We start from the raw sequence: 23190 nt of genomic DNA, 5'->3' as shown, positions 1-23190 counted from the left end.
ATTTTAAAGTAGAGGTGAGAGGAATGGAACAAAGTGAGGTGCTTGAAGGAGGAAAAGGACAGACTAAGGTATGATTTGATGGTTAAAGGCCACATCACCATAAAGTTAACTAAAATCCTAAGCAGTTACCTAAGTAACTCCAATTACAACGAGCCGAGATCACTAAGTGATAAGTCCACAGTGGAACTAAGGCCATAGAAATGGGAATGAGCCATTCAGCCCTCCAGCCTGTTCTGCCCAAGCTTTACAGAGTGCAAAATGATCATTTTTCAAAATTCACAAAATCTGACTAAAGTATCCAGTGCTTATTGATAGTAAATTTGGTGTCTACTCCATCCATATGACTAACCTTCTCCCAACACATCTTGTTTGACATAGGTAAAATGCAAAATAATAAGGCCATCAAATGGTCAACTTCCACAGTGCATGCAGTTCAAGGGAATTATAAGGCAGACATCAATGCAGCCAAATTAGTTGCTCGTAGCTAGAATCAACTGTAACAAAAGCTGCAGGAAGCTGTGGAAACCTCATCCAGAGATAACCTACTAGTCCTAATGACAGGCATTTTATTAAGGAACATCTGGTTGTTATCAGGATTACCTAGGCAGCATTGGAAGAGGTTTCATTAGTTTATAATTCATTGCTTCTTTTGATCTTTTAAGCATTTTGCACCTTCTTCTATTTAACAGTTTACCTCAGTAGTTTTTCATCACTTCTGAAGGTGTGAGAACTATCGACTTTTATCTTTTTAATTCTCTTTCTAATAATTTTACAACCTTTAGTCTGTGTACCAACCATTCCGCTAGCTCCTGAAATAACTATAGAACTTTTACACATCACAATAAAGGGAACAACTCTCATTGACCCCTCAAAAAGGTGGGAAGAGTTTACACCAAGACCCCTCTCAGAATTTCACCTAGTTGCAAAGTAAATTCCAGACCCAAACCTCAAGACAGTTACAAAATATATCCATGTTAAAAGTACACTGTTATGCAACTGGAGAGAAGAGATCAAATGAACTGGGTTTTTGCTGTAAAAGTAAAGAACACCAGGAGCTGAATGAATAACAAAATCAGGAACAACAGTCTTTAAGACAGGGACAACTTTTGATTTTTATGACTTTTCCTACAGACACCAATTCTTCAGAAACAGCGCAACAAACACCAGCTGTATGTCAGTGGAGTCTCAGAGTCAGAAGGTAATCAAATCCCTTCTAAAGACTTAACTTGGCTGACACTTCAGTTAGGGAATGCATCACTGTCAGATATACTGTCTTTTGGATGAGACGTTAAACTGAGGCTCCACCTGCTCTCTCAGGAGGATGTAAAAGATCCCATGGCACTGTTTTGAAGTGGAGGGGAGTTTGCCCCATTACCGTGGCCATATCTACACCTCAACCAACATCATTAAGACAGATTATTTGATCATCATCTCATAGTTGTTTGTGGGGCCTTGCTGTGCACAAATTAGCTGCCACACTTCCAACTTTCCAATGGTGATTACATTTCAAACAGGTCTTCAACGGTGGTAAACTGCGGTCATTGAGGTCATGAAAGGTGCTATATAAATGCAAGTTCTTGCTCGCTTCATGTCTCTTTATAAAGAGCCTTATAAAAGTACAGTGCAGGTTAGCACACACCCTTACCCAATGCGATCCCAGTAGGTTTTTCAATGCCAATGTTAACTAGTATTCTTCTGCCAACTCCATTCATCCCAGCCTTTTCAATTTTTGGTGGCTCTCCTACATCGGCCCAATATAAAAACCTGTGAGAGAGAGAACCTCAATATAGTGAAATGCAACAGCAGCAGACTGGAACTGTTTGACCACACATCAGTGAGTTCAATTTAAAACATACGTGAAGGCTGAGGTTCAATGAGGTATCTACAGTCTGTCATGCAACTGAAGTTGATAACACACAACTAAGCAGCAATTATTTTAAAATCAAAATTATTGAACTAAATAAAAGTACTTCCACTCTTCCTTCTAAAATAAGAGACTGCTGGGGAAACAACATGGAAACTTCGTAGATCAAACTCTAAATTGCAATTGATATTAAACCAACAGCAGAGAATTTTGAATGCATCTCAGTTTCCTGGCCATGGAATGTCACCAGTTCAAGACTCTAGCAAAACTTATGGAAGGTTTAATGAAAAGAGTTACATTGGAGTAGGTCACTGACCCCTTTGAGCGATTTCTACCATTCTACTAGATCATGGCTGATCTTCACGTCAACTCCATCCATCTACCTTTCCTCTATATCCCTTAATACCTTTACCCAACAAAAATCTATTAAGTTCAGTTTTAAAAATGTTTTGGGGGAGAGCTCCAGATTTCCACTACCCTTTGTGTGAAAAAGCTTCCTGTCACCACCCAGAATGGCCAAGCTCCAATTTTAGTATTGTTCTGGACTCCTTCACCAGAGGAAACATTTCTCTGTGGCAACAATGTAAGCTCTACACATACAGGACAAGAGTGCAACTTGTGCATTTAAAAAACCTTGGTCAACAAAAAGGTGAGCAAGGATATAAAACTAAAAGCTGGGTAAAGTGACTCCGCAGTCCTGGCCAGACTGTAGATGATTGATTAATTCTTCCATCACTGCCACACCTTATCCAACTTACTCAGATGCAGTGGTGTCAATATTCACTTCAAAAACAACAAGGAAGGGTTTACACAAATGAATAAGCGATATAAAGAACAGCAAAAGGATAAAAAGAAAGTAATAAGAGCTGCTAAAAGAGAATACAAGAGAAAACCTGCACGGGATTAGGAAAACACAGTTTTTTTAATCAGCATGTTAAGAGAAAGAGGATGGCCGAGAGCAAGGTGGGCTTAAGGACAGATGCAGGTGAAATTGTAATTGAAAATAAGAAAATGGTAGACTTTGTAAATAATTACTTTATATTGATCTTCACAATTAAGGATGAGGATAAATAGCCAGAGATATGAGGAAAACTAAAAATGAATCCAGGGAAAGAACATACTAGGTTTAAAGCAAGTGAATCAATGGTAATGGGGAAAGTAATGAGACCAAAGATAGTCAAATCTCAAAGTCCCAATGGTTTCCATGCCAGTGTATCAAAAGTAGTAGTGAGAATATTTAGATGCTTCAGTCATGATCTTCCAAAACTGCCAGTTCCAAAGAAGAGTCACATTGGAATCGAAACATTAACTCCATTTCCCTCTCCACAGATGCTGCCAGACCTGCTGAATTTTTCCATAATTTTCTGTTTTGCTTCTAAAACGCTCTTGATTGAAGAACTGTCCCACTGGTTTGGAAATTTCCTAATGCCACTCCATTATTTAATAAAGGTGGAAGAAAGGAACAAGGAAATTATAGACCTATTGCTCTGTTTGGGAGGAGTGGTGTTGAGGAGGTGGGGAAAATACTGGATTCTGTTATTAGGGACAGCATGTCTGAGCATTTAGACAAATATGACTGATCAGAGGAACTAGCATGACTAACAAACACACTTACATTTTTGAAGAATAACTAACGTAGCTATTGGATGTTGTTTATATGAACTTCCAGGAGAGATCTGCCAAAGTCCCACATAAGAGACTGTCAGTTAAAATGAAGCCAGACAGAATTGGAAGCAGTTTATTGACATGGGTAGGAATTGATTAGAAGGTAGAGACAGTTGGGATAATTGGTACGTGTTCCAATCATCAGGATGTTAGGAGTGATGTTCCTCAGGGATCTGTACTGGGGCCCCAGCTTTCCATCAAGTTTGCTGATAGCACCTGATTGGGTGTAGATGGGAACAAAAAGTTGTAGAGGAACATTATTAGAAGCAGATGGAGTTTAACATGAGAAAGTGCAAAGTCAACCACTTTGGATAAAAATAGATTTTCTATACGATTAGGAGCTGTGGAGGAGCAGATATTTAAGGGTTCAAGTGCAGAAATCAATAAAAAATAGTGGGCAGGTACAAACAATGATTTAAAAGACTAATGAAATGTTGCCCTTTATCTCAAGGGGCTGGAACACAAGTGGTGGAAGTTACACAAAAATTGCAAATAGAGCTCTGGTTAGATGGCACATTTGAAATGCTGTGTTCACTTCTGGGCACTGCATCTCAGGAAGCCTTGGAGAGGGTGCAGTGCAGATTCACAAGGACCGGTGCTAAAAGGGTTACATTATGAGGACATGGTGAATAGACTAATTTCCTTGGATATAGACGATTAAGGGGTGATCTGATTGAGTTGTTTAAGATGATTAAAGGATTTAATAGGGCAAATGGAAAGAAACTATATTTCCTCTTGAATCCAGAACAAGGGCACATAAAATTTAAATCAAAACGAGGACGTTCAGGGGAAATGTCAAAAAACACTTCTTCAAGCACAGGATATCTCTCCCTCAAAAATCCCTTCACTGAAAAATTCAAAATTGAGATCAATAGGTTTTTGTTATGCAAGACTATCAAGGGATCTGAAGTGAAGGTGGTTAAATGGATTTGAGATACAGATCAGCCATTAAATTGAATAGGGGATGAATGGCCTACTTCCGTTCCTACATTTCCTACTTTATCGAATCCTTTTATCATTTAAAACAACACAACCAGAGAGTTGTGCATCAGAAGTGAGTAATGAATAAGTGTCAGCCTGTGACAGAACTGATGAAATATGTTTTGTAGTACAAGTTATATATAAAATTCGAGATCTGATAGATTGATCAATTGATTAAAAATGGAATTGACTTCTAGGAGCTCTCGAAAGACATCCTGATGAATTAAGAGATTATGTTATTAGACTGAGCTCTGTGCAAGACTTAATCTCCCATTATCAGCTAGAAGTCTCTTTAAGCTAAGTTTAATCACATGATTTTATAATTAGCAGCGGTTCAGTTTTGGTCAGAAGCAGATGAGGCGAGTGGGAGGAGAGGAGCTGTACATTCAGCAATACCTCCAGTCTCTATAGTTCTGTGTCTGCTGAGTTGGAAATGTATACATCTCTGATGGTTTAGATGGTTAAGGCAGGAGCACCTATGAAGAGAATAGGGGAAATACAACTAGCTTCATCACCATATGGGAGGGGTGGAAAAAGAGAACAAAAGAGAATTAGCAACAACTCCTGCTCGCCATCTGGATGGGAGTGCAGGGTAGTGGGCGGAATTAGCTTCTGCTCGCCATCTGGATGGGAGTGCGGGGTAGTGGGCGGAATTCACGAAGTCTCTGCTGGAAGTTAACTGTGCTTGGCCATCAGGAGGGAACAAGTTTAGGTTGCCCAAAGTCCCCAGCAGACCTTCGTCATCTAGGTTCACACAAGACTTCCAGCCACCTACCAGAGGACCACATGGCAGCAAGAGCAATCCATGTATACACGGTCCAACCATGGAGAAAGATTGCCTCCATGCTCAGCGACGGGGAGTGTGAATCTCAGGCTTTGTTACAAGTGGCAGCAAAAAGGAAACTGAACAGGGAATCTGATCTCCGTATGAGTATCACAGCCTCAGGACCCTGTATCAAACTCAAAAGCATCCAGTTTAGAACAACAAATAATAACCAGAAGGATAGTGCAGGTAACTGAATACATGAACAAAGCTGAAAACAAGAAATATAATGATTTAAAAATTATTACACTTGGGAATGGGAAGAGACCATTCAGCCCTTTGAGTTTGTTCTGCCATTGAAATAGATCATGCATGTATCCCAATATTTTGGATATTCCATCCTTTTTTTTTTTCCAAAGAGCTATTTGCAAGCATCAAATTCCTAGCAGTAGTAGGTTTTAAAATGATTGAGTTATGTCTGCAAGTTCATGTTTCATAACTAATAGTTTCACAGTACACTTCTTGCCTACTGCTCAAATAAACAAGAGCCTCTCCCATTAAAATTTATTTAATCTTTCAGTCCAAGCAAATCATTCAATTTAGGTTAAGTAGAGCCTGTATAAAAATAAGACCCCCCCCAAAGATTACACCCAAGATTCAGCAGAGTCAGTTCGCCTGTTGGCTTATTTAACTATCTAGCTGAAATCAGAGTTTCTTCGTGAGCTCCTTCACAATGTTCAGCTTACAACAGTTACTGGTGGGGCTTTGAATGAAACATTTACTTGGAGTAATTAACTACACGGTTCCAACTTGACTTGGTGAGAACTTTTAGCAACCGAGTAGAAAATGGATTGTTTTTAGTGCTGAAGTGCTGCTGATGAAAAGTCATTAGACATACCCCGATTCTGGGTCGACCACTATAGCTGCAGGTTCCATTAGATTCTTACTGAATAGTGTCTTCCTGTTCACTCCATCCAGAGTAGCGAGAGATAAGGTCTTGGCTCCAGGGTCAGTCCAGTAGATGTGTCTGTAGATCCAGTCCACAGCGATTCCACCAGGACTCTGAACATCTCCCAAAATCTGTCTGATGTCTCTTCTGTTTTGATTTACTGATTTCCTGCAGGTGAAATTAGTCACTAAGTTAGTGTAAATCACCTATAACAAAAATTAATACAAACTAAGCTACAATATATTTTCTACATCCTTAGCTAATTCACAGGATACTGTTTCTTTTTTAAAAAAACTAGTGCTACAATTGTTCAGTATCAGAGGGGACAGGGTGATTGGCATAGGAAGAGAAGGCCATTTAGCCCTTGAGCCTGTTCTGCCAACAGTTTTTTCTTTATTCTTTCATGGGATGTGGACATTGCTGGCAAGGCCAGCATTTGCTACCTAGCCCTAATTGCCTTTGAACTGAGTGGCTTGTTAGGCCATTTCAAGAACAGTTAAGAGTCAACCATATCGCTGTGGGTCTGGAGTTACATGTAGGCCACACAGGTAAGGACGGCAGATTTCCTTCACTAAATGACATTAGTGAACCAGTTGAGATTTTACAACAATGATAGTTGTCATGGTCACCATTACTGAGACTAGCTTTCAATTCCAGATTTATTACTTGAATTTAATTTCCACCAGCTGCCGTGATGGGATTTGAACCCATGTTCTCAGAGCATTCGCCTGGGCCCCTCGATTATTAGCCTAGTGACATTATCACTACACCATTGTCTCCCCTGAGATGATTAATTAGATCATGATCAATTAGAGCAATATATATCTTAACTCAATTTGCCCACTGTGGTTCCATGACGCTCAACATCCTTGGGGAACTTGGACTTTATTTTTCCAATTTTTGGCCGTTGCTGACATGCTGTCAGCAGTGAGGTGATGGGCACTAGGAGACACAATTCAGTGCACTAACCACTAAAACAGATTAAAGGGCCGCATAAATATGAGCCTAGCAGCCAATTGCTACAGTCCCATTGGTCAAGGAATGGGCATATTCTGAGGAGGCACAGAGGAAAAAGGGAAAAAGCAATATCATAACAAAAAAACTACTAATGAAAACTGCAAGTGAAAACTGAAATGCCTATGGCACATTGGGGTGTAAAATGGGAAAAGCTGGGGTGGCCAAATGGATCTTTAGAAGAAAAGGTTTGAAGGATGATTTTGAAACTGGGAGAAGGTGCCAATATCAATATAAATTTTGACAGTGATCATGTCTGGACTAACTTCCTTGATCAGGAATATATTATTGTATTAACATTTACAATGAGAAACTATAACATTGATTCAAAACTATCTCCTTATTGCATAATTGTTACATTATATTCCAAAAAGGCATTTTGATCAATCTATACATTATATCCAAGTTATAATTGTAATAGTGTACCTTTTTTATTCATTCATGGGATGTGGGCATCACTGGCTGGGCCAGCATTTATTGCCCATCCCTAACTGCCCTTGAGGTGGTGGTGAGCTGCTTTTGTGAACTGCTGCAGTCCATGTGGTGTAGGTACACCCACAGTGCTGTTAGCAAGGGAGTTCCAGGATTTTGACCCAGTGACAATGAAGGAACAGTGACAAATTTCAAAGTCAGGATGGTGATTGACTTGGAGGGGAACTTCCTGATGGCGGTGTTACCATGCGCCTGCTGCCCTTGTCCTTCTAGATGGTAGCGGTCGTGAGTTTGGAAGATGTTGTCTGAGGAGCCTTGGCGAGTTCCTGCAGTGCACCTATATACTGCTGCCACTGTGCATCGGTGGCGGAGAGAGTGAATGTTTGTGGATGTGGTGCCAATCAAGCGTGCTGCTTTGTCCTGGACTAAGTCAAGCTTCTTGAGTGTTGTGGGAGCTGCACTCATCCAGGCAAGTGGGGAGTATTCCATCATACTCCTGACTTGTGCCCTGTAGATAGTGGACAGGCTTTGGGGAGTCAGGGGGTGAGTTACTTGCCACACAATTCCTACCCTCTGACCTGCTGTTCCAACCACAGTATTTATATGGCTAGTCCAGTTCACTTTCTGGTCAATGGTAACGCCCAGGATGTTGATAGTGGGGTTTCAGCGATGGTAATGCCATTAAATGTCAAGAACCCATAGTTAGATTCTCTCTTGTTGGAGATGCTCATAGCCTGGCACTTGTGTGGCATGAATGTTACTTGCCGTTTAACATCCCAAGCCTGGATATTGTCCAGGTCTTGCTGCATTTGGACATAGACTGCTTCAGTATCTGAGGATTTGCGAATGGTGCTGAACATTGTGCAAGCATCAGCGAATATCACCACTTCTGAGCTAATGATGGAAGGAAGATCATCGACGAAGCAGCTGAAGATGGTTGGGCCGAGGACACTATCCTGAGGAACTCCTGCAGTGATGTCTTGGGAGTGAGATGATTGACTTCCAACAAACACAACCATCTTCCTTTGTGCTAGACATGACTCCAACCAGTGGAGAGTTTTCCCCGATTCCCAATGATTCCTGTTTTGCTCGGGCTCCTTGATGCCACACTCTGTCAAATGCTACCTTGATGCCAAGGTCAGCTGAAACCCTGGGAATCGTGGGCAATGTAGTGTAGCACAGCAAGGAGTTAGTAGAGGCAGTTCTGATTATGGACAGAGGGCTTTTAAACCTTAAGCTTAAATTGTAAACCTAATTGTAAAACAAGAAGCTAGGATTTGCAACAAAAAATTGGGAATAACTGGGGCAGTAAAGAATGAGAGGTGTGAACAGCTGTTTGAACTGCCCAAAATATTCAGTGTGCTTAATACAGTTTAGGAAGGCCATTTGTAATTGATGCCGATCTGAATAGCAAATAGTGCCAATTGCCAGATATATAGTAGGTGCCTTTCGGGAGAAGTGGCAACTGGATCAATGCATTACTCAGATACTACAACATCTGGGATAAGCTTTATACTCTCTTCAATGCAGGGTAGGGAATGTGCAGTCTGCAAAAAGCCAGTCGTGCTGCCAATCATTGATTGTGCAAAAAATGTTTTCTCCATCATATAGCTTTCTGCTTGGAAATCAAGTCTGGGGAGGGGAAATTCTCAAAACAGCTGCCAGTACAGTTCATTATCTTCCTGCCACCATTCCTCCATAGGTTCAGTAATCTTTATTGTTGAAATTGTGTGGTGTGTGTTCTGCAAGTGTTCCACTCACCACCTCAGGATGGTACCATTACAACTGTGCTCGGGATTCCAGATTGATTTCTGCATCACAGACAGTCAGTTTACCTGAAAATTCCACAATGCATTTCATCTGACCAGTAGATTGTTGACGAGGAGATATCCACACTTAATGCTCTTGCGTTGTCCAAACTGTCAGCTATCTTTAAGTATTCCATTCTATTCATGTTTATCCTCTTGATATCACCATGATTTGTGACAATCATGAATGGCTCCTCTCCTAGTGTATAGGAAAGAGGAGAAATTGGGTTCAATATCCTACATTACCTCCAGTTCTCCAACTCACAGCCCTACAGTGCCCATTCTCTGCTCAGCATATTCCTGCCCTGCGCCACCAGGCCTTCACTCAGCACCTCCTCACAAAGCTATACTGTCACCCGAAGCTCAATACATACAGAGAGGGAGCTATCAACCTGCATCTAAACCATTCACCACACAAGCCTGGAGCCCAAATGCTGGTAATATGACAATGCCAAAACAGCTGCATTCCCACTTCTCAAGTGGCCTTATCCTCTAACACCTTCAAGAGAGAAAACAGGCCAACTTCTCCCTCCCCAAAATATATATCAGATTCAGCATACAAACGTAGACTGAAAAAGACCAGCTGGTCCACTGAACCTGCCCTACACAGTCATGATACCTTAAACATCATGACTTACAACATTCCCCACCACCTACCAGCATCTATGCGGTCTCCTGGGATGCAAAAACAAGAGATTATTTTAAAATCTAGTTTGTGCTTTTGTTTAAATAAAACCAGATTTTAAAAAAATTCCTGCTGGCACTTGAAGCCCTTGCAAAATTAGCACGTTTTCCAAATAAATTCTCCAAAAAAAAAAAAAATTGATTTGGGGTCATAAGTTATATCTAACTGCATCATACAGACTATTTCATAAACCAGACTGAAGACTGACAAAATACCCAACAGGATTAAGGGATCAGTCAATAAATGGTCAGGGCTGTGACGAGGACTCCATAATCGCTGCTCTCGCTTCAGTGGCTACCTGACCACCATTTCTTGTTTTTGCTTCTTGTTCATTAAGGTCAAAAGAGCTGATCATCAAACCATTACTTGCTTTTAACTTCAGTAGTCTCTGCACTACATCTCGTTAGTCCTTTTCCAAATGACAAGGGGACCAAAGTTTTACAATAACAACCTACCTGTAGCTTGGCAAGTGCCAGTATGTGGATTCTTCTGATATCCTTGGTAACACTCACATGTGTACGAGCCATGCAGGTTAACACAAATTTGGTCACACAAATTAGAGTTTCTACAATCGTCCACATCTGAATAGGAACAAAACATATTACTGAATTATCTCCAGATCTAAGCTGTCTGTTGGTTCACATACTGCACATTTGTTTACATGGTATTTGCATGAGCACACTTGTTTATACAGTATACCCGCATGGGCCCCAGTTATGCCTGTCTCTTTATGGGGTATGTGGAACATTCCTTGTTCCAGTCCTACTCCGGCCCCCTCCCATAACTCTTTCTCAGGTACATCGATGATTGCTTCGGTGCTGCTTCATGCTCTCGTCTGGACCTGGAAAAATTTATTCATTTTGCTTCCAATTTCCACCCCTCCATCATTTTCACTTGGTCCATCTCTGACACTTCCCTTCCCTTCCTTGACCTCTCTGTCTCAATTTCTGGTGATAGACTGTCCACCAATATCCATTACAAGCCTACCGACTCCCACAGCTACCTCGACTACAGCTCCTCACACCCCGCTTCCTGTAAGGACTCCATCCCATTCCCTCAGTTCCTTCGCCTCCGTCGCATCTCTTCTGATGATGCCACTTTCAAAAACAGTTCCTCTGACATGTCTTCCTTCTTCCTTAACCGAGGTTTTCCACCCACGGTGGTTGACAGGGCCCTCAAACGTGTCCGGCCCATCTCCCGCGCATCCGCCCTCACACCTTCCTCTCCCTCCCAGAATCATGATAGGGTCCCCCTTATCCTCACTTATCACCCCAGCAGCCTCCGCATTCAAAGGATCATCCTCCGCCATTTCCGCCAACTCCAGCATGTTGCCACCACCAAACACATCTTCCCTTCACCCCCCCCAGCGGCATTCCACAGGGATCGTTCCCTCCGGGACACCCGGGTCCACTCCTCCATCACCCCCTACACCTCAACCCCCTCCCACGGCACCTTCCCATGCAACCGCAGAAGGTGCAACACCTGCCCCTTTACTTCCCCTCTCCCCACTGTCCAAGGGCCCAAACACTCCTTTCAAGTGAAGCAGCATTTCACTTGCACTTCCCTCAATTTAGTCTACTGCATTCGCTGCTCCCAATGCGGTTTCCTCTACATTGGAGAGACCAAACGCAGACTGGGTGACAGCTTTGCGGAACACCTTCGGTCTGTCTGCAAGCATGACCCAGACCTCCCTGTCGCTTGCCATTTCAACACTCCACTCTGCTCTCATGCCCACATGTCCATCCTTGGCTTGCTGCATTGTTCCAGTGAAGCTCAACGCAAACTGGAGGAACAGCACTTTACAGCCTTCCGGACTGAATATTGAGTTCAACAATTTTAGATCAGAAACTTTCTCCTCCATCCCCACCCCCTTTCCGATCCACCCCTTTTTTCCCCCCAATAATTTATATAGATTTTCCTTTTCCCACCTATTTCCATTATTTTTAAATGTATTTCCATCCATTGTTTTATCTCTACCTTTTAGCCTATTTCGATCCCTTCCCCCCACCCCACCCCCACTAGGGTTATATGTACCTTGCTTGTCCTGCTTTCTACCCTTAATGTCACTTATTAGCACATTCCTTAGATAATATCACCACCTTCAACACCTCTTTGTCCTTTTGTCTATGACATCTTTTGGCTATCTCCACCTATCACTGGCCCTCTATCCAGCTCTACCTGTCCCATCCCCCCTTAAACCTGCTTATATTTCACCTCTTCTCTATTTTTCCTTAGTTCTGTTGAAGAGTCATACGAACTCGAAATGTTAACTGTGTTCCTCTCTGCAGATGCTGCCAGACCTGCTGAATTTTTCCAGGTATTTTTATTTTTGTCTTGTTTATACAGCGAAGTGTATGACAGTGTTGCCATGTCACATGCATAAGGATTTGAAGCACAGTGTTGGTTAGCAATGATGACTGGCGACAGGACTCATGACTTTAATTTGGGATGGGGGATTGGGATTGCTTCCTTATGCTGTTTTGCATTATTATTGACTCCAAACAAGAATGCTCTTTTGTAAATACCAACTCATAGCTAAGAAATAATGCTGTGCTACAAAACAATGGTACTCATGCTGCTTCAAAGCTGAAATTACAGTGCATTCATCAACCCAGCAAACAAGGAGGACTGGTTACAATGGTGAGGAATGTCACTATAATCTTCGGATTAAAGCTTGTGGAATGTTTTCTTTGAAAGAGTTGTAAAAACTGAGTAGTTACAGATAATATACAAAGGTCATCCCAGTTAGGCTGGGAAAAGGGATTATAAAGGCAAAAGGCAAGTAAATAAACTACATAACAGAAAGGAGCGAAGTGAAGAGAGGAGACAGTTAAGTTTAGAAGTTGAACAAAATTAATGTTTGACAACAACGTGTTCTGATGAAAGGTCATTAACCTGAAACATTAACTCTGTTTCTCTCTCCACACATGCTATTAGGCCTGCTGCGTATTTCCAGCATTTTCTGTTTTATGACAACAATCTGTATTTGAATAGTGCCTTCACCATAGTAAAACATTTCAAGGTGCTCAGAAGTATTATCAAATAAAATCTGGCACTGAGCCACCAAAGGAGATATTAGGGATGAGGACCAAAAGCTTGGTCAAAGAGTTACCGGTGGGTTTTAAGGAGTGTCTCAAAAAAGAGGTGGCAAGGTTTAGGGAGGGATCCCCAGAGCTAAAGATCTTGTTAGCTAAATACACAGGCACCAATGGTGGAGCAATTAAAACCCAGGATGCTCAAGAAAGCAAAATTGAAGCAGCGCAGATATCTTGGAAGATATGGGGCTGGAGCAGATTAAAAGTAAAGAGGGAAAACCCATGAAGAGGTTTTAAAAATAAGGATAAGAATTTTAGCTTGTCAGTTACGTAACACCTCCAATGTACGAATGCAGGTCATCGAACACAGGAGTCATGGGTGAATGTGACTTGATGCGAGTTAGGACACGGGCAGGTTTTGGATAGCCTCTAGTTTACAGCTGGTAGTGTACGGGAGGCTGGTCTGAAGTGGTTGGAATAGTCAAATTTAAAGGTAACAAGGGCATAGTTAAGGATTTCAGCAGTGGAAGAGGAGAGATGGGGTGGAGTCAGGAGTTAGGAAGTTGAAAACCTTAGGATTGTGCGGATATAGTTAGAAGCTAACCTCGGAGTCAAATATGACACCAAGGTTGCGAACAGTCTGGATCAACCTCAGACAATTGCCAGACAGAGGGATAGAGTAGGTAGCTAGGGAACAAAGTTTATGGTAGAGATAGAAGACAAGGGACAAAAACAGAAAATGCTGGAAAATCTCAGCAGATCTAACAGCATCAGTGGAAAGAAAGACAGAGTTAACGTTTCGAGTCCATATGATTCTTCTTCAGAGCTAAAGAGAAGCTCCTACCACCTTTAATAACTCATGCACATAAACACCCAGGTCCCTTTGCTCCTGCACCCTCTTTAGGGTAGTACCTTATATCTTATATCGTTTCTCCATGTTCTTCCTACTAAAATGTATTGCCTCACATTTCTCCACATTGAACTACATCTGCCATCTATCCACCCATTCCACCAATTTGTCTATGTCCTTTCAAAGTTCGACACTATCCTCCTCATAGTTTACAATGCTCCCAAGTTTTGTACTGTCCGCAAATTTGACTGGATAGATAAGGTGAGTGCAGTCTCACCCAGTCGGGACAATGGAGGCGCATTAGAGGAAGATGATAGAGAATTGGAGGACACGGTGAGCCACATCAAAGGCTGCAGACAGGTCGAGAAGGGATAATTTACCTTTGCCACAGGCACAAAGAATGTCATTTGTGACTTGACTTGCTTCAGAACTGTGGCTGGGACAGCAAATAGAGAGTTCTGAGAAAGATGAACATACATTTGGGAAGCCACAAATTGTCCAAGGACTTGGGAGAAAAAAGGGAGGTTAGAGAGGGGGCTGCAGTTTACAAGGATGGTGGGATGAAGGGTTGGTCTTTTAAGGAGGGGAGTGATGACAGATTTGGAGCAGAGGGGGAAAACAATACTGGAGGCACAATACATATTATATGGGAGTAAGGAAGGGTTTAGTGAGAATAGGGTTGAGGGAGCAGGTGGTGGGTCTCATGGACAAAATGAGATTAAAAAGGGTATGAAGGGAGATAGGGGTGCATGTCAGGAATAAATAGGGATCTCCACTGGGTCAGTGGGAGCGAGGGAAATGGCAGATGATCGGACGGTCTCAATTTTAGTGACAAAGAAGTCCATGAGCACTTGTTTGGAGGTGAGGACATAGGGGACAGGGGAGAGGGGTTTAAGACTATTTGCAGTCGATAAAAGAAGCCAAGGGTTTTCTTTGTGTTCCAGGATGACCTTAGAAAAATGAGAAGTTTTGATAGATGACAGAAGAACCTGATAATGCTTTTTTTTGTGGTCCAGCCAGGTCTGGCTGCGAATGGCTAAATCAGTTGTTGCCAGATCCTTTCAAGCCTGTGTCCCTTGGAATTAATGGAGAGGAGATCACAGAATCACACAGTGCAGAAGAGGCCCTTCGGCCCATCAAGTCTGCACTGACAGAAGAGGGCCGTACCGGGAGAGTGGCCAGAGTGAGAGATTTTAACGGTTTTAATGGGGATTAGGGACTCAACGGTGGAGCTGTGGGTTTGGTTGAACAGATCAGTTGCTGCAGAAATGCTGTAGTAAATGAACATCCAAAAGCTGAACAGTTGGGATTTTGAAGTGCAATTGTAAGTAAATCAATGAGTTTTTCCCCTCAGGGGTCAACATGGTGAACATAGGGTTGAGAGGTGGAAGGGGGATGTGGGTGTTTAGTGATACAAGGAAGTGATCAGAGATGGCTTTAACTGTGACTGACACAATGGGAACGAGGTCACATGAGATGGCAAGGTCAAAGGGTGGCCATGAAGAAGAGATGCAGAGCACCTGGAGGGAAATGAGATATTGATTGCTGAAGCTGTATTCAGCATGGATGGAAGAGTTGAAGCCCAATGCAGAAAGGTCAGAATAAGAAATGAAGTAACAAGATATTGTGAGGTCAGAATCTTGCTAATGGATAGGAGAGACACGTTTGCAAAGCATTTATCCAGTCTTTATTTGGATGTTCAAAGGTCAAAAATGCTCATTGTCTACACTGTATATCAGACTGGATGAGTACACAAATCCTACTTCACATGGGGTGGAAATACACATTGTATCTGCTCCTGCTGCATCGAAAGATGTCTCAGAAAGATGTCTAGAGGACACAGTTAAAGATGAGGGGTCTTCCATTTAAAAATTGAGATGAGGTTTTTTTTTAAATACCAGAAGGTCGTTGGTCTGTGGAATTCTCTTCCCCAGAGAGCAGGAGAGGCCGGGTCATTGATTCAAGGCTAAGTTAGGTTTTTGATCGACAAGGGAGTCAAAGGACAAGGGCAGACTCAGGTAAGTGAAGCTGAGGCCACAATCAGGTCAGCCATAATCTTATCGAATGGTGGAGCAGGCTCAAAAGGCCAAATGGTCTACTCCTCCCCCCAATTCTTGTGTGTGTTCAGAAAGAGGAGCAGGGAAGATGGTGATAAGTGACTTCATGGTGTAGATGGTAAATGATGTTCTGACAGGTGCAGAAACCAGTCCGACAGAAGGTGAAGACTAGAGCTTTGAATTGGTGAAGTTCAGCAAAGCATCGGCCCAACAGGTTGCTGCCATCAATCGACTGTCAGATCAGCATTGCAATTCTTACCGTAGAAGTCTCACAGGTGTCAGGGCCAATCCAGTGTCATTCTGACAAATAGTTAAAACAATCTGGCTTCACACATTTCATTTCTTCTAACTATTTATTTTATTATGCTCTCTCTTTCCCCCCATTCCCTGTTTATTCCACTTGCAGGGAGCAAGCCCAATTAAAAACTTCCATTTTAGAGATTGAGAAGATGAAGTTATAATGTAACACATCATGTAACAGAAGTCATCAAAGCGATATATAAGTAATTAGTGCTTCAGGTTCTCCATTTTATTTCCAATATTTCATACACTTACAGACACCCATGTCCCTGCTTGTCCAGCATTTTATTGATTACACCTGGTTTCTTGTTTTAATCCATTACACAGCAAGGCTGTGAACAGTCACCACTTTCATTCCTCATGCTGCTGTCTCCCCTTTGAGGTAATACTCACCCAACATCACCTTAATTATTTTTCCTCCTTCAAAAGATAAACTTCATGTACCACTTGAAGCTAGAATACTTTTTAAATCAGCAGTAGGTACACTCACCTTCACAAATGAAATGATTTATCAGCTCCAATCCAGTTGGACAAGCACATTCATAACCTAAAGGCAGGTCCCAGCAATAATCAGAACACTTTCCATTTGCTTCCAAACACTCATTCTGATCTGGCAAACAAAAAATTTAACACAAATAGAGCAACATTCAAGGAATCTTATACTTGCAATGCTTATATAAAGTGGATAATGCAATCTGGTGAATTTGTCCTTTGATAGAGGATGCAGTGAAGGGGTCAGTATCCCTGTATTTTAACCTGTTTGTTTGTTTACACCTGAAACATTTAATATTTTGTATCAGTCCAACTAATCCACACGGAATAGTAGTAGTGCAACAAGGGTCAAGAACATGTTCTTTGATCTCTAGTCTCAAGTCCATCAATCTCCCCTATTTGTAACCAAACACAGGTGTCAAGCCATTGCAGCCTGCTTAAGCTTGAATTCAGTGCTCTCTCCACGTCTTGATAATATATTTGCAGCACTGTGCTCTCTTCCTCATTTCTCCACTTCTGTTGCCAAAGCTCTAGGCTCATACCCACAATATTTAAATTGCCATCTCCATCATCTTACCAGCCGCCTGCCAACATCACTCACATACTTCCATCCCCTTTCAGCTCACTGGCAGCTTCAGAATTCTCATCTATGTTTGAAATCAATCGCTGGCCTTACTTCACAGTATCTTAGTGATCCCTCCTGCTTCCTTTCCACACATGCGTGCCTCCTCTAAACCTCTTTCTTGCCATTCACTCTGTGCCCATCATCACTCAGCCACTGTGCTCTTCCTTTCAGGAACTCGATGTCCAGTTTTCTCTTCCTCCAATTTCAAAAATCTTTTCAAAACCTTCCTCCTTGATTTTAACTTCCATTCCCTACCCCACTCCTTCCATTCCCACCAACTTTCCCTGTGCTCAATGTCTAGCTGCACGTCAGGAGTGCTACATAAATTCAAGTTGTTGGTGATAACACCAGGACCTTTTGTACCATATAGACATATGCTGAAATAAACAAGGATCAATGTTAACCCTGCCCACCCCTTGGAAATGGAGCTTGGAAGTGGCTTGTTAAAATAGCTCATGGCATTTACCTGCACCAACCCAGGATTTCCAATCTTATCACTGTTCCAAGCAGGCGAGTGGGACACACATGGGAAGCCAGCAGTGTTCTTCTTTAAATATGTAGGTCAGTTTTGATTTTGTCATCAGGGTCCAACCTGCAATTTTAACTGGAGGCTTGTCTGATTGTGACCTCTCCACTAGTGGGAGGGGCAGCAGAGATGAAGAAAAGGTGCCGAAAAGGTAAACAAATTATCTGTTGTAAACTTTGTTTTGGGGGCCCATAAGGAAAGTTTAGGCCTCCCCCGTGCTGGGCTTCCTCCCCTCCCAACCAAATACCTGACAGGACGGCCTCCTGCTCTTGCTCACCAGCCAGCTACCTGCCCAGCAGGGTTCAGGCAGAATACTAACATAGACTGTGCAGTTGAGGCCCAAGTTAAAATTTCCTGGGTTTCACACCTGCACAACTCTCACCCAAAGTCAAAAATCAGGGCATGTGGTGTGCCCGGACTACTCAACATACTTTGGGACGTTGGGAGTCAGGAGCTGGTTATTACTTCCAGGGTCACGTTCACGAGCTGTCTGTCCTCAAGATAGTTGACATCAGGTGTCTCCTGTTACTGCGTTGCTGAGATAAAACTGCTGAGCACAACTTTGGATATAGTGAGAGAAACAGAAGACCTTTGTCACAGATGTAGCAGCGCCACTATAAAAGAAAAGATTATTCTAGAAAACAGTGTCATTTGCTAAAGCCTAACAATTTAGCCCCCTTTACTGTTCAAAATGGTGCACCCACATTTAGGTGCTTTACACATACCCTGCTGTCACCGATGGGTGGACAATAAAGAGGCGAACGCCATATTCCCAAAAGTCTCTTGCCCCTCAATTCCTCTGTCCCAGGAGTGCCAAATGGAAATTCAGAAAAAGGACTCCTGAACCTGGTCTCAAACAAGTGGTACATGGGTACATTGATAGAGCAGCAGAATCCCAGCTTTGTACAGCAAAGCAATAATTTCAGGATTACTCCCAGTGCCATGTGCTTTTGAATGTAGAAATAGGAGGAATGAGCGAATGAATACATGGCAGGAGAAATGGAGTAGAAGGGAGGGCTTTTGATTTCTGGGGCATTGGGAGCAATTCTGGGGCAGGTGGGACCTTTACAAGGAGGACATGTTACACATTAGCAGGACTGGTACTTATATTCTAGTGGTGAGATTTGCTAGTGTCATTGGGGAAGGTTTGAAACTAGCTTGTCAGGGGGATAGGAACCCGAGAGGGAATTCAGATAGGAGAAAAACAAAGCTGTTTATGAGAAGTACAAAAGTAGTACACAAAAGTGAAAGGCAGCAGAACCAAAGGCCAGCGTCAGTAGAGACAAAGTACAGAATAATGTTAAAAAGGCAGTATTAAAGGCATTCTATCTGAATGCATGCAGCATTCACAACAAGATAGATGAACTGATGGCATAAATAGAGGTAAACCGGCATGATCTAACTGGCATTACGGAGATGCAGCTGCAGGGTGACCAAGGCTGAGAACTAAATATTCATGAATATTTGGTGTTTAGGAAGGACAGGCAAAAAGGAAAAGGAAGTGGGGTAGCACTGATAATAAGGAATGAGATCAGTACATTAGTGAGAAAGGATCTTAGGTCAGAAGAACAAAATGTAGAAACAGTTTGGGTGAAGCTAAGAAACAGCTTGGGTGAAGCTAAGAAACAGCAAGGGGCAGCAAACATTGCTCATATTGTTTATGAGCAAACAATAGTGGGAATGTAGGGCATGGTATAAAGCAGGAAATTAGAGGTGCACGCAACAAGGATAATAAGTAATCATGGGAGACTTCAATCTACACCTCAACTGGGCGAATCTAACATGCACGAATTCTGTGGAGGACAAATTCCTGGAATGTGTACAAGATGGTTTTTAGAGCAGTATGTTGAGGAACCAACTAGGGAACAGGCTATTTTAGATCTAGTATTATGCAATGAGAGAGGACTAATCAATAATCTTATTATAAAAGAACTCTTAGGGAAGAATGACCATTATATGATAGCATTTTCCATTCCATTTGAAAATGATATAGTTCAATCCAAAACTAGGGTCTTAAATCTAAGCTAAGGAAACTATGAAAGTATGAGGGGCAAGTTGGCTACGGTGGATTAGTAAAACACATTAAAAGGTATGGTGGTAGACAGGCAATGGCTAGCATTTAAAGAACTAATACATGGTTTACAACAAAGATACGTTCCTTTAAGGCACAAAAACCCAACAAGAAAAGTGAACCAACCATGGTTAACAAAGGAAGTTAAAGATTGTATTAAATCAAAGGAAGAGGCTTATAATGTTGTCCAAAAAGTAGGGAGCACAAGAATTGGGGGCATTTTAGAATTCAGCAAAGGAGGACCAAGAAACTAGTAAAGAAAGGGAGAATAAAATGTGAATGTAAGCTAGTGAGAAACAGAAAAATGGACTATAAAAGCTTCTTTAGGTATGTAATAAGGAAAAGATTAGCAAAGACAAATGTAGGTTTATTATGGGCAGAGACAGGAGAATTTATAATGGAACATAGGGAAATGGCAGAAGTTAAATAATTACTTTGTGTTTGCCTTCACGAGGAAGATACAAGATACAATAATAGAGCAGCAAGGGCTAGTCAGAATGAGGACTGAAGAAAATTATTAGTAAACAAGTAATATTGGAGAAATTAATGGGACTGAAAGTTGATAAGTCCCCATGACCCGATGATCTACATCCCAGAGTGTTGAAAGGAGGCGGCTGTAGAGACAGTGGATGCATGAGATCACCTCTCAAAATCTTTCAAAATTCTACATATTCTGCAAAGGATCCTGCAGACTGGAAGGTAGCAAATGTAACCCCACTATTTAAGAAAGGAGGGAGAGAGAAAATGGTGAATTACAAACCTGTTTGCCTGACATCAGTGGTAGGGAAAATACTAGAATCTATTATAAAGGATGGACACTTAGAATAGATTGATCTGGTTGGGCAGAGTCAATATGGAGCTATGAAAGGGAAATCACGTTTGACAAACCTGTTGGGAGTTTTTTGGGATGTTAGTTGGTTCCTCAACATACTGCTCTAGAAAACCATCTCGTACACATTCCAGGCATTTGTCCTCCACAGCATCAGTGCTGATTAGATTTGTCCAGTATAGAGAATGGGGGACCAGTGGTTGTGGTGTAAATGGATCTTCAGAAGGTTTTCAATAAGATCCCACACAGAAGGCTGGCAAACAATTTTAGTGCACATGGAACAAGGGGTGATAATCTGGCATGGATTGAGGATTGGTTGACGGACAGAAAACAGACAGTAGGAATAAATGGGTTCTCAGGTTGGCGGGCTGCAACTAATGGGGTACCGTAAGGATCAGTAGTTGGGCCCAGGCTATTCACAATCTATATCAATGATTTGGATGTGGGGACTAAATGTAATATTTCTGCTGGCAACTCAAAACCGGGCAGGAATGAGAGTTATGAGGATGGCTTCAAAGGGGAGTTGGACAGGGTTAGTACATGGGCGAGAACATGGCAGATGAGATATGACGTTAGTAAGAGAGAGGTTATACACTTTGGTGGGAAAAACAGAAATGGAAAGTATTTCTTAAATGGTGAGGGATTGGAAAGTGTTGATGTCCAAAGGGACCTGGGTGTCCTTGTTCATAAGTCACTGAAAGCTAACCTGCAGGTGCAGCAAGCAATTAGGAAGGCAAACGGTATGCTGGCCTTTATTGCAAGAGGGTTTAAGTACAGGAGTAATGAGGTCTTGCTGTAATTGTATAGAGCCTTGATGAGACCGCACCTGGAGTACTGTATACAGTTTTGGTCTCCTTATCTAAGTAAGGATATATTTGTCATAGAGGGAGTGCAACAAAAGTTCACTAGGCTGATTCTTGGGATGCTGGGTCTATCCTATGAGGAGAGATTGAGGAGACTGGGCCTGTATTCTCTAGAGTTTAGGAGAATGAGAGGTGATCTCATTAAAACTTTAAAAATTCTAAAAAGGGCTAGACAGGGTAGATGTGGGTAGGATCTTTCCCCTGGCTGGGGGTTCTAGAATCAGGGGACACAGTCTCAGAATAAGGGGCAAGTCATTTAGGACTGAGATGAGGAGGAATTTCTTCACTCAGAGGGTAGTGAATCTTTGGAATTATCTCCCTCAGAGGGCTGTGGAAGCTCAAATATTGAATATGTTCAAGTTCGTTAGACTTCTAGATACTAATTACATCAAAGGATATGGGGATAGCGTGGGAAAGTGGCGTTGAGGCAGCTGATCAGCAACAATCTAGTTGAATGGCAGAGCAGGCTTGAAAGGCTGAATGTCCTACTCCTGTTCCTATGTACAAACTGATTCATCCAAGCACAACAGTCTAACTGTAAATTAACCCATACCCAAAGTCTGCTTCAGAGCACTGAGTCATTCAGGGTACAGGTGTGTTGTATACAGAAACGGTTTTCCAAGTTCACTTCACAATTTTTTTCTTCAGAAAAGTGAAGGCTGAGGGGCAACCTAATAGAGGCCTTTAAAATTACGAAGTGAAGGTGTAGAGAAGATTTTCCACTTGTGGGGTGCTCAAAACTATAGGATATAAATAACTAGAGGATATAAATATAAGATAGTCACCAATCCAGAAAGAGTTTAGGAGGAATATCTTTGCCACAGTATGGTTAAATATAGAACTTGCTACCCTATGGACTGGTTGAGGTGAGCAGCAGGGATATCTTAAAGTGGAAGCTAGATAAGCACATGAAGAAGAAAGGAATATAGGGTTATACAGGAACAGGAGGAGGTTATTCAGCCATTTGCACCTGTTCCACTATTCAATGAGATCATGGCTGATCTGCATTTTAACTCCATCCACCTGCCTTGACCTCATACCCCTAAAAAACCTTAGCCAGCAAAATTTATCAATGTCAGGTTTAAATTTACTAATTAAGTTAGCATCTACTTCTTCTTATGAGAGAGTTTTCTTCACAAAACAGATGGTAGAAGTTGTCAAAGTGTTTTTCAACTTCTCACCTGAACAGCCTGGCCCTGATTTTAAGGTTACGACCCCTGTCCAATACTCTTCCATCAGCAAAAAAGATTTATTTTTCTACTTTATCAATGCCTTTCAAAATTCTAAAAATCTCAATCAAATCACCTTTCAGCCTTCTTCACAATCTAACCCTTGAAACCCTGGTAATACCACATCACTGCATTCCTTCCCAAGACAAATA

At 41.9% G+C, this 23190-nt stretch overlaps 2 protein-coding genes across 2 annotated transcripts in view; one reads left to right on the top strand and one right to left on the bottom strand.

Annotated features, from left to right (window-relative positions):
• Positions 1 to 23190, top strand: part of LOC144688703 (DNA-binding protein RFX2-like) — a 911596-nt gene that overhangs the window by 211392 nt on the left and 677014 nt on the right. The window lies entirely within an intron of this gene.
• LOC144688294 (very low-density lipoprotein receptor-like) overlaps positions 1 to 23190 on the bottom strand; it is a 59246-nt gene that overhangs the window by 32030 nt on the left and 4026 nt on the right. Inside the window, exons 3-7 of the mRNA XM_078554726.1 lie at positions 16894 to 17013; positions 10617 to 10742; positions 9504 to 9675; positions 6172 to 6390; positions 1646 to 1764 (exon numbers count right to left, since the gene is read on the bottom strand). Coding sequence (XP_078410852.1) covers positions 1646 to 1764; positions 6172 to 6390; positions 9504 to 9675; positions 10617 to 10742; positions 16894 to 17013 — 756 coding nt within the window. The remainder of the gene's footprint in view (positions 1 to 1645; positions 1765 to 6171; positions 6391 to 9503; positions 9676 to 10616; positions 10743 to 16893; positions 17014 to 23190) is intronic.

The sequence above is a fragment of the Cetorhinus maximus genome, chromosome 13 (assembly GCF_964194155.1).
Source record: "Cetorhinus maximus chromosome 13, sCetMax3.hap1.1, whole genome shotgun sequence".
NCBI classification, from domain to species: Eukaryota; Metazoa; Chordata; class Chondrichthyes; order Lamniformes; family Cetorhinidae; genus Cetorhinus; species Cetorhinus maximus.
Note: the sequence above shows the minus strand (reverse complement) of the source record. Positions and strands in the feature narration are given on the sequence as shown.